The following is a 12,327-nucleotide window of genomic DNA, read 5'->3' as shown; positions in this document are numbered from 1 at the left end:
TTCACAGGCTAGAAAACCATGCAAGAAGCATTATACAGAAGAAGTCCATTAAATGTAGGAGGTTCTATAGGGCATGTTGTCTACTCAAAGCATAATAAACCATCTAACTGGAAAAGACAGGCCTCTAATCTGACAACATCTATGTGAATGCTAATCAATCTAATCCTACAATATCTTGTCGCAGGTATACTTCCAAAACTTCACGCCAGTGAAGATAAAAGCTGTCTAATGTTCTACCAACAATGTATTATTGTAACAAAAAAGGTCACTTCTCAATGATGTGCTGCAGTCTGGAGAACGTACTAAGCAGCAAATCAAAACATTCATACCTTGCAACAGACCCTTGAAAAATGTATTAATACTGCAAGGGAACAAACTCCTCTGCATGAAGAAGAAAGATGTTTGGAAGGACTACTTCATTTCTTCCTGGGGAACAAACAATGGCATCAAACACTAACACTGATATAGAAGAAGTATTACCTTTTTCCAATTCTTATTCATGCTTGCAGCTACATGACTGAAAGTTCCCTCAGCCAGAATGGCTGAATCTCCAACAGAAGCCAATGGAGGAAATGTAAGATCACTAACATCAGGTCAAAGACTTCAGAAGTGGGAGGATATATAAGAAAAAAAAGTACAGCTTTCTTGTTTTTAAGTCATGACCATTTCTTTCATCACAGAATGTTGGTTGAACAGAATCCAGCTGAGTAAAACTGTGGTTAACCTTCAAAACAAAGCAAGGATTGGAGCACGACTACGGAGGCAGAGAAAGAATATCCCTGAAAGTGTGAGCCCACCCAGAGATCATACATGCAGTATCTTATGGTCAACTGCAATACAGAGAATACTTAGGGAAAGAATGATACGTTACACTTATTTTTCAAAAGCAGAAGCATTTTTCAAAAAAGGAAGAGGAAGTTAAAGGAATGTTAAGAAAATGTTTAAACTCAATATTTATATTTCATGTATTAATGAAAAAAACATTAAATTGTTAGGATGGCATCAGTAAAATATCAGAACCAATTTATGATCTTACAAAAAAGCACACTTTAATAGTACAATTGTGCTGTGTGTGTGTGAAGCCAGTGCACATGGATTGGTGCTGCAGGTTTCACACCGATCATTCCCCACACTGCATTGCTGGCAAGAGCAACAAATGGTGACCAGATACTTCACATAAGGAAGGAAACATCAAATCAAAATGTCTCCTTCTGCTGCTTTTGGACAACTGTTTTACCTCAGAACAGTCAAACATTGGGGAACAGTATATGCTCGTTCTTCCTTTGCTGTATAGATATTGCAAGCTCTGTGAAGTGTAAAAGTGGGGCAATAGAAACACTAATTCAAAAGAGTGAATTTTATCAGAAATGCAAAGCAGAAAATAAAGTGCCATACCTTTGAATCTGATGAACATTTCAACAGTTTGGAGTCTTCAATTGGTTTATGTTGCAAATCAGTCAATATTTTAGAAGTACTTGGTAGTGATGCTTCTTTGGCATTTGGCAAATAATTCTTAGATGACTGAAAATATCTGTAGAATACACTATCTCCTGCAGAAGACCCAGGATTGTGGGATATTTTTGAATCAACTTCACATGTATCTGTTTGTAACTGTGAAGAAAGGTTTTGTTTTCCACTTATCTCCTGAGAAATTGCAGTAGGTTTGTTCAAGTTGTCATTGGAGAGGCTTGTGCTCACATCTACTGCAGGAGCAGGACTGGTTGGATTTTGTTCTTCTTTCTCAGCGTCCTCAACTATTACTTGAGTTTGCACAAAGGGCACAGACACTGCTGTAGGTTCAGCTAAAGATGTAACTGGGTGGTTAGAACTGTGCTGCGTTATTGAAGTTGGTGAATGGGCGATACTGTACACATCCATTATTGCTTCATTTTCTAACTCCTGCTCTTCATATATTGGTGGCAAACCAAAAGGAAAATATTTCTGACTCCTAAAGCTGCAGCCCAATGACTGGTCTAGGATTAATGCTTCCTGTTCTAAAAATTCAGGGACCATTTCTTTCTCATTATTAAGATGATAGTCAATTAATTCTATGCCTTTTGTCACTTGACTATTTCGTATGTCTGCAAACACATCATCCACAGTGGTCTGTAAACCAGATATTCTTGTATCATCCTCCTCCACAGTTTTCAAACTTGTATTAATGAAATAACTGGGATTAGCTAACTGACCAGATTTACTTTTCTCATAGTCAGACATTAAATGTTCTTGAACACCATTTGATACACTTTTGGTGACAGATTTGGCTTTAAACACAGCAGCAACACTCTGTAGTGGATCAGCAATATCACACTGATCTATCTTTCCTGCAGAAGGTTCCTGGGCCATGGGTTCAAAGTGTTCATTGTCTGTTCTAATTACTTCCAAAGGTGTTTTTGATAAGAAATCTTTTGCAGCATCCATTGTATTTCTGATTTCAGTTCCCTGCCCTGTTTCCTTTGTAGGATCTGGTATTTTTACTTGACAATTGTTTACATTGATTTCAATTGTTTTAACTGTGGATTCTGTGATGCCAGTTTCATATCCTGTTGGGGTAAGATTTAAGTGGCCCGTTCCTGTTACCTGGGTTATATTATCTTTAACAGAACGTACCAGTGTAAGGTCAGTGTTGGTTGGCAATAAAGATGCTGTACTGATACTTTTCTCATGTGATTCCACATGAGAAGCGTTTTTCTCATCAGCTCTGTGGATTGAAGGAACATATTCAGAAATATTTTCATGTGTGAACAGAGGTGAGTCTTTATTTCCTCCTCTGGGGATCTGTACAGAGTCACCTTCAGACACCTCTGATACCTCTGAGTCGACCAGCACTTTTAGTCTCTCATCCTTAACATGTAGTGTCTTCTTTAATTTCTCAGCCTCTTGGTGAATTGAATTGTTCATTGTGAAATTAATTGTGCTCTCATTTAAGTCAATACCTTTAGCCTTATCCATTAGCCTTGTATTGTCTGTGAAATCTTGTCCTGTTTCTGCAGTAATAATATTCTCTTTGCTTGCAATGCTACCAGGTTGGGTATATGGGGTCACTGGCTCTGTGAAAGATTCTGAATCTACAACAGGTTTTGTTTCTGATGGTACAGTCATGTCACTTTTGCAAGCTGCTCCAGAGTCTGTTTGTGGGAGTTGTACAGCATCAGGTACCTGAATGTTTTTAAATGCCTCCTCGGGTGAAAGCTGAATTTTCTGTATTTTTCTTTTCGGCGTTCCATTCAGTGGCTTAATTGAATCAGATACTGAGTTTTTGCAGCTACTCTGCATTTCAGAAAGTGTGTCACTTCCATCTTCTTTCAATGTTGTGTTTTGATTCATGGAGTCTACTTGGCCAACTGAGAAACTGTACTGGCTTACTTTAGAAGGGACAGAATCTGGCTGAAAATTTGCTGCTTCTGGATTTGTTACAATTTCCTCAAAATCAGACATTGAACACTCCTGGGAAGCATTTGATTGGCTTGAAGTGGCAGATTCAGTTTTTAATATACCAGCACTCTGTATTCGTTCAGGAACATTACACTGCATTACTGCTGTTCCAGAAGGTTCCTGGGCCATGTGTTCAAAGTTTTCATTGTCTGTTGTAATTATTTCCAAATGTGTTTCTGAGAAGGAGCCTTTTTCAGCATCTAGTGTATTCCTGATTTCAGTTCCCTGCCCTGCTTCTTTTGTAGGATCTGGTTCTTTTACTTGACAATTGTTTACATTGATTTCAATTGTTTTAACTGTGGATTCTCTGATGCCAGTTTCATATCCTGTTGGGGTAAGATTTAAGTGGCCCGTTCCTGTTACCTGAGTTATATTATCTTTAACAGAACGTACCAGTGTAAGGTCAGTGTTGGTTGGCAATAAAGATGCTGTACTGATACTTTTCTCATGTGGTTCCACATGAGAAGCATTTTTCTCATCAGCTCTGTGGATTGAAGGAACATATTCAGAAATATTTTCATGTGTGAACAGAGGTGAGTCTTTATTTTCTCCTCCAGGGATCTGCATATAGTTGCCTTCAGATTCCTCTGATACCTCTGAGTTCATGACCACGTTTAGTCTCTCATCCTTAACATGTAGTGTCTTCTTTAATTTCTCAGCCTCTTGGTGAATTGAATTGTTCATTGTGAAATTAATTGTGCTCTCATTTAAGTCAATACCTTTAGCCTTATCCATTAGCCTTGTATTGTCTGTGAAATCTTGTCCTGTTTCTGCAGTAATGATATTCTCTTTGCTTGCAGTGCTACCAGGTTGGGCATATGGGGTCACTGGCTCTGTGAAAGACTCTGAATCTACAACGGGTTTTGTTTCTGATGGTACAGTCATGTCACTTTTGCAAGCTGCTCTAGAGTCTGATTGTGGCAGTCGTACAGCATCAGGTACCTGAATGTTTTTAAATGCCTCCTCAGGCGAAAGCTGAATTTTCTGTATTTTTCTTTTCGGCGTTCCATTCAGTGGCTTAATTGAATCAGATACTGAGTTTTTGCAGCTACTCTGCATTTCAGAAAGTGTGTCACTTCCATCTTCTTTCAATGTTGTGTTTTGATTCATGGAGTCTACTTGGCCAACTGAGAAACTGTACTGGCTTACTTTAGAAGGGACAGAATCTGGCTGAAAATTTGCTGCTTCTGGATTTGTTACAATTTCCTCAAAATCAGACATTGAACACTCCTGGGAAACATTTGATTGACTTGAAGTGGCAGATTCAGTTTTTAATATACCAACACTCTGTATTCCATCAGGAACATTACACTGCATTACTGCTGTTCCAGAAGGTTCCTGGGCCATGTGTTCAAAGTTTTCATTGTCTGTTGTAATTATTTCCAAATGTGTTTCTGAGAAGGAGCCTTTTTCAACATCTAGTGTATTCCTGATTTCAGTTCCCTGCCCTGCTTCTTTTGTCGGATCTGGTTCTTTTACTTGACAATTGTTTACATTGATTTCAATTGTTTTAACTGTGGATTCTCTGATGCCAGTTTCATATCCTGTTGGGGTAAGATTTAAGTGGCCCGTTCCTGCTACCTGGTTTATATTATCTTTAACAGAACGTACCAGTGTAAGGTCAGTGTTGGTTGGCAATAAAGATGCTGTACTGATATTTTTCTCATGTGGTTCCACATGAGAAGTGTTTTTCTCATCAGCTCTGTGGATTGAAGGAACATATTCAGAAATATTTTCATGTGTGAACAGAGGTGAGTCTTTATTTTCTCCTCCAGGGATCTGCATATAGTTGCCTTCAGATTCCTCTGATACCTCTGAGTTCATGACCACGTTTAGTCTCTCATCCTTAACATGTAGTGTCTTCTTTAATTTCTCAGCCTCTTGGTGAATTGAATTGTTCATTGTGAAATTAATTGTGCTCTCATTTAAGTCAATACCTTTAGCCTTATCCATTAGCCTTGTATTGTCTGTGAAATCTTGTCCTGTTTCTGCAGTAATGATATTCTCTTTGCTTGCAATGCTACCAGGTTGGGTATATGGGGTCACTGGCTCTGTGAAAGACTCTGAATCTACAACAGGTTTTGTTTCTGATGGTACGGTCATGTCACTTTTGCAAGCTGCTCCAGAGTCTGATTGTGGCAGTCGTACAGCATCAGGTACCTGAATGTTTTTAAATGCCTCCTCAGGCGAAAGCTGAATTTCCTGTATTTTTCTTTTCGGCGTTCCATTCAGTGGCTTAATTGAATCAGATACTGAGTTTTTGCAGCTACTCTGCATTTCAGAAAGTGTGTCACTTCCATCTTCTTTCAATGTTGTGTTTTGATTCATGGAGTCTACTTGGCCAACTGAGAAACTGTACTGGCTTACTTTAGAAGGGACAGAATCTGGCTGAAAATTTGCTGCTTCTGGATTTGTTACAATTTCCTTAAAATCATATATTGAACTTTCCTGGGAAACATTTGATTGGCTTGAAGTGGCAGATCTAGTTTTTAATATACCAGCACTCTGTATTCCATCAGGAACATTACACTGCTCTGCGGCAACTCTAGGAGGTTCCTGGGACATGGGTTCAGAGTTTTCATTGTCTGTTGTAATTATTTCCAAATATGCTTTTGACAGGGAATCTTTTGTAGCATCCACTGTGTTTCTGAGCTCAGTTCCCTGCCCTGTTTCCTTTGCAGGTTCGGGTTCTTTTACTTGACAATCGTTTACATCGATTTCAATTGTTTTAACTGTGGATTCTGTGATGCCAGTTTCATATCCTGTTGGGGTAAGATTTAAGTGGCCCGTTCCTGCTACCTGGTTTATATTATTTTTAACAGAACGTACCAGTGTAGGGTCAGTGTCGGTTGGCAATAAAGATGCTGTACTGATATTTTTCTCATGTGGTTCCACCATTATTGAAGCATTTTTCTCATCAGGTCTGTGGATTAAAGGAACATATTCAGAAATATTTTCATGTGTGAACAGAAAAGAGTCTTTACTCTCTTCTCCAGGGATCTGTACAGAACTATTTTCAGATTCCGCTGATAGATCTGAGTCTACCACCACCTTTCGTCTCTCATCCTTAATTTGTAGAATTTTCTTTAATTCTTCGGGTTCATCTTCAATCATTTTATTCATTGTTAATTCATTCATGCATTCATTTAAGTCAATATCTTTCATACTATTCATTAGCCCAGTATTTTGTATGAAATCTGGAGCCATTTTTCTATTAATAATACCCATTTTGTTTGTTATGTTAGCTAGTTGGGTATGTGGTATCATTTCTACAGCTGAAGATACTAATTTCTCTTTTACTTCTTCTGCCTTTCCTTCCAAAGTGTCACCATTATCTGCAGTTAGTACTCTTTCAGCTGGAAGTGCCTGGGTTGCATCAATTGCACACATTACTTTCATTTGTTCTGCTCCTGATTGTAAACTGATATTTCCTTCTTTATTTTCTGTAATTTTTAAAAGAATTTCTTTGTCTTCTGGTTTATCTGAATTTGTTGAATTTGAGTTCTCCTTATCATGGATTGCAATTTTCTTTGCCATTTCCTCATCTTTTTCATGACAACTGGTCATTCTAGAATTATTCAGTACATCTCCCTCTAAGGTACCTTGAATTACTTCCTCAGCAAAATTTGCTATGCGAGTACTTGGTTTTGTCAATTGTATCATTTCATTGTTCCATGCATTTTCGAAATTTGTTTCACTGATTATATTCGGCTGTATATTACTCTCTGTGTTCAACAAGCCAGAACTTTGTTGAAAACATCTGTACCACAGACTATTTTCTGACGGGCTACACTTTCTGCTTGTTTCAATGGATGATTCATTGGCATCTTGCTGCATTGTTACAAAATTAGATGTTTCTGTGTTGTCATGGATTTCTTCAATCAACTGATTTTCTTTAACAACTGGCATAGTTACTGTTTCATTATTTGAAGTTGAATTGGTATTAATAGCTGAATCTAATAACTCCATTGATTCTTGATAGAATCTGTAGAATATACTTTCACTCAGTAAAGATGGTCTGGTTGTGCTAGGAAGCTTTGGCTCATGGAAAGGGTCTTGAGTACCCTGTAAAACTTCAGAAGTGTGACCATGCTCATTTACAGAGTAGGTTTTGTACATTTGGTCTGGTTTTTGAATGTGCAATGATTTCTCAGTCTGTGGATAGCTGGAATCTGCAATCTCTTCGTGTTCAGTGGTTATGGTAGCTTCAGAATTGCTAATCCCATTTAACTGTATTGTAATTGAGGCTGTCACTGGAGCAATTGTAGAGTCAATAATACGAGGCATCTTGGAAACTTCATCATTCTCATTTATAGCTGTTGATTCATTTGTACTTGTAGCTGTATCTTCAGTCCTTGCTTCATTAATCATTTCAATAGTTGTCAACACGGTTGAATTCTGATTAATTTGTCTATTCGGCACCTCTGATGGTGTTTCCTCATTAACATGTGTTAAAGCAGTTGCTGCACTTCTTTGCATAGCATGATTATACTTCTTTGGTGATTTCTCGATTTCATACCCAGTTTCTATTGTCAGGCTCCCAGTGGATAATCTTGTAATGTTATCCTTGCCTTTCTGCTCTTCAGGCATGTCATTGGTACAGACATCAGGAATGCTTCTTTTATCATCAAACATTGTGACAGTTTCTGATACTGTTGTGTGTTCAATTATTTGAGTCCCACTAGGAATTTCCAATTGAACATCGTTTTTATCATTACGTAATTCTTTTTGTGTATCCACATTCTTGCTCAAGTGGATTGTTTTCACAGGTTCTGTTAAAGAGACAACAATTGTTGGATCAGCTGTAACATTGTCTGAAATGTCCACCATTTGGGCTTGCTTTTCACCTTTGCTCACAGGTCCTGTTTTCTGTTCTTCTATGTCATCTTGGTTAAACACAATAGATAGGGGAAGACCCAGAGCCACATCTTCTGCTGAATTAGATGCAATATTTTTTCCTTGTGTATCTGTGTTATCAGCTTTTTGGTTTTCCAAGGACGTAAGAGTATTCAAATTCACAGGTTTGAAATTTTGAGTTGCTGATGCTCCAACTTCATCTACAGTTAAACCGTGTGCCCATGGTACATTGGATTTATTTTCATTTGTATTTTTGCTCTTTGAAACAGATGGAATGTATGCCTTTTGCTGGGGGTTCACAATAACAGCTGTTTTGGGTGAACTATCAGTTTGAGTAGCTGTTTCTGTGTCAATAAAGTCTTCATTCTTGTGACTTAGATCATTGTGATCTACAATCAGGCTATTCTTCTGAGCTAAATATTTTGTGTCCATCTTGGGCACACTGCTTCCTTTTGAATAGAAGTCTTCAGGAGCCACAGGTACACTGGGTGCAGATATGTCATTAGGATTGACACCAGTCATCTTTTGTCTACTGGTTGTGTTTGATACAGGTGTATCGGATTGTATTGCTTGTTTCTTGATGTGATCTATTGTCACTATGTTGTAGTCAGTTATTATTTTTGTTATCTCTTGATGTAGATCAGTTAATTCCATGTCCTTGATGATTTCACTAAAAGAGCTTTGCTGCATTGGTGCTTCATTTTCTAATTTTTCATCTTTGGTCAACTCATGTTTGTTTGATGAATTTTTTTCTATGCTGATTCTGGGCTGTAATTCATCATTTCCTTTGCCATGATTTGATCGATTCATTGTTATTGATTCATTTGCCATGATTAAAGGTATTTTTTCTTCTAATGGTGTCTGGATCTCAGTCATTTCTGGAGCTGGCAAAAGGACACATTGCTTAGTTTCTTCTTCCTTTTGATCATCCAATGAAGTCAGATTCCTTTCATCTACTTCAGAGATTGTGGGCTTTAATGGTTGGAATGGTTTCTTCTGTGTTCTCCTTCTTCTGATCCTCCTTGCCCCACAGTAAGTTGAATAGGTGATAGTCCGAGGAACTGACATTTTGTTCTCATTCTCAACATTATCTCTTTCATTGACTCCATCTTCCAAAACTTGGCTATTAATTTCTTTGCATTTGTCAACTACTGTTTGTGGCTTGGTTAAGCTTCTCTGATAAGCAGATGAATTATCATCCTTCTGTAATGGAATACTACTGCTGATTTGTCTTAATTTCCTGAAAATTAAAAGAAAAACTATTCTTAAGATTGTGAATATCACTCTGTGGGCACAGTAACTTACAGCTTATGGTAAAGTAGGAGTAACATACAAGCAATGATTTAAAAACCCCCATGGTAAGCTGTGAAATGGATTTCAAAAGATGTAATAATTTATACTGGATAGCATCAGAAGTTGGATAATTTTTATAAAACCCAACTAATTCATTAATCTACCTTAGGGAAGGGAACCTGTTTGGTCTGCATAAAATGATGTCTACATGCATCATATTTTTAATGTAAATAAATGTTAGGCTGGTTTGTGATGTAAAGTGATGTCAACAATGTGGGTTCAATTCTCTTACTGGCTAAGGTTACTATTTCCTTCTCAACCTCTCCTCTCACCTGAGGCGTGGTGACCCTGAGGTTAAACCCTTCCTTGGAGTGGGGGAGGGGGCACAGGTTTAAAGTGAGAGGGGAAATATTTAAAAAGGACCCTAGGAATAACGTCTTCATACAGAGGGTGATGTGTATATGGAACAAGCTGCCAGAGGAAGTGGTCGAGATGGGTTCAATTACAACATTTAAAAGGCATCTGGATCGGTATATGAATAGGAAAGGCTTAGGGGGATATGGGTCAAATGCTGGCAAATGGGACTAAGTCAGATTGGGATGTCTAGTTGGTGTGGACGATTGGACCAAATGGTCTGCTTCCAGACTGTATGAATGTAAGACTCTATGATTCTAATGAGAGAGAACCCTATTGCCCAGTAAATCTGGTCCAGGTGACTTTCCCTATCCCTAAGTCCAAAACAGGCTACCTTTTGCATAGGCTAGGATGGTGTTTTCAACCAATGATAGAAAATCATAACACATTTTAGTGATGCATAACTTAACAACTTCCACCACCTCAAATAAATGTTTGGAGCCAAACTAATGGGAAATAAGACAAGGAAACAAAATGTGTAAACCTTTTTGTTAGAAAAAGAGTATCTTGCATCCATATGATATTTTTCACAAACAAACATTTTGTAGCCCTTTACAGCAAAACATTTGCTTTTCATGTATATTCATGTTGAAAGTTCACCAACATCTTCTCAAATGTAATAAAAGCCGGCCCAGCCAGCAACACCCATATCCAATAATTAATTTTGAAAAAAAGGAAACTTGGCAGCTAATTTAGACTCAGCATACTTCCTCAAACAGCAATGTGATATTAAACAGCTATTCTGTTGTGTGATGTTGATTCAGAAGAAATTTTGATGAGAACATTGGGATAATTCAGCTGTTTTTCAAACCTTTTATATCAAACTAAGGAGGCAGATGATGCTTATGTTTAATGTCTCATGCAAAGGACAGCACTTCTACAATGCAATATTTCTTCAGCACGGCATTGTAGAGTCGGCATTGACTTTTGTGCTGGAACCCTGGAGCAGTCTAGAACATGGAATGTTATGATTCAGATGCAAGTGTTCTACCAATCAAATCCCAGGTGTCATGGATGTATACTCAGATTTTTACAACAACAGATTAAAAATGTTATAACATTAATTCAGTCACAAATAGAAATTAGGACAGGCTGTAAATGTGTCAAATGCCAATGGAGTCTCCTAAGAAATACTTAATGATAGGATTTTTTTCATAATACGTCAGCATGAATTAAGCCCAATGAAATGAAACCATTTTACCTAATATTTATAATATATACTTTCAGAATTTTCTGTACATGACAAGCAACCCAGTAATCACGGCTTATTTTAAAATAATGAGTGCATTGTTAACATTATTTGAATCCTGACATAGAAACATTAAATCAATTCCAACTCACATTAAAGTTGAAAGGTTTCTGGAAGAAACTATCACTGAAGATTATTAGTTTCTTGCATATTTATTGTGGGTAATCTGCAAACATTATTTATTTTTCAATTATTTCTCTCCTGTCATATAAATTAACTGTCAACGATAATTGTTTTCTAGTTTTGAATAAATTTTAGCTTTGAAGGTCATGGTAAATCAGAAAAATATAAAAAATTCATTTATATCATATTCTCATTCACATCTGTAGGTGATGTGTTTGAACTTTTCAGGCTGTAGCTAGTTCCTCAGTGGCACAGAAGGAGCAGTGACAGAGCTGGGGCTTGATCTGGTACTGAGATTCCACGTCTTGGAAAGTGGGGGGCATGAGTGGGAATTGAAGACCTTAGAGGGGGATCGCCAGCCATTTTATTGTAAGCAATTGGTAGCCAGTGGGCTCAGGAGGCAAAGGAATGACAAATGACAAGCGGAATTGTTTGATAGCCAGATGGGTAAGTGATTGGAAAGAATAGGAGTTGTGAGGAGGTGAGCTGGTGGAAGGAGGTCGAAGTCCAGGATCAGGGTATAGAGGAGAGACATTGGGAATCTTGAAATAAGAGGAATGGGAGACAAGAAGAGCAGCAGCAAAAATGATTGGAATGATGCTGGAAAGGTTAAGTAACTACTTTCTTTTGCAAGCACGCTTTACAGTTGCATTCCCAAATCTAAGCAGCATTAGACAAGGACAAATCAATGTTGCAATGTTGATAGAGAATTTATTTTTGATTGTAAACATTTTAAAACTTTGCTCTGGAAATTGTGCACCTAGCAATTTTTAAGCAAGCTTTCTAAGGTTCCAAAATGGTGGATGTAAAGTGTAAAGTATGCTACTTCTTAAACCGCCTAGCATCTTTTTAAAATGCTGATTAAAAAATATTGTTTGTCCTTCACAATATTGAAAACTATACATTGTGTCAGAAATTCACAAGCATCACGTCCTTTGTTTTCAGGCTTTAGGAAA

General features: G+C 37.6%; 1 protein-coding gene across 1 annotated transcript in view; it reads right to left on the bottom strand.

Annotated features, from left to right (window-relative positions):
* The window catches only part of LOC140486230 (uncharacterized), a 97,828-nt gene that overhangs the window by 63,128 nt on the left and 22,373 nt on the right, over positions 1-12,327 (bottom strand). The window contains exon 4 of the mRNA XM_072585087.1: positions 1,396-9,532. Coding sequence (XP_072441188.1) covers positions 1,396-9,532 — 8,137 coding nt within the window. The remainder of the gene's footprint in view (positions 1-1,395; positions 9,533-12,327) is intronic.

This window comes from Chiloscyllium punctatum, chromosome 15, assembly GCF_047496795.1.
Source record: "Chiloscyllium punctatum isolate Juve2018m chromosome 15, sChiPun1.3, whole genome shotgun sequence".
NCBI lineage: Eukaryota > Metazoa > Chordata > Chondrichthyes > Orectolobiformes > Hemiscylliidae > Chiloscyllium > Chiloscyllium punctatum.
Note: the sequence above shows the minus strand (reverse complement) of the source record. Positions and strands in the feature narration are given on the sequence as shown.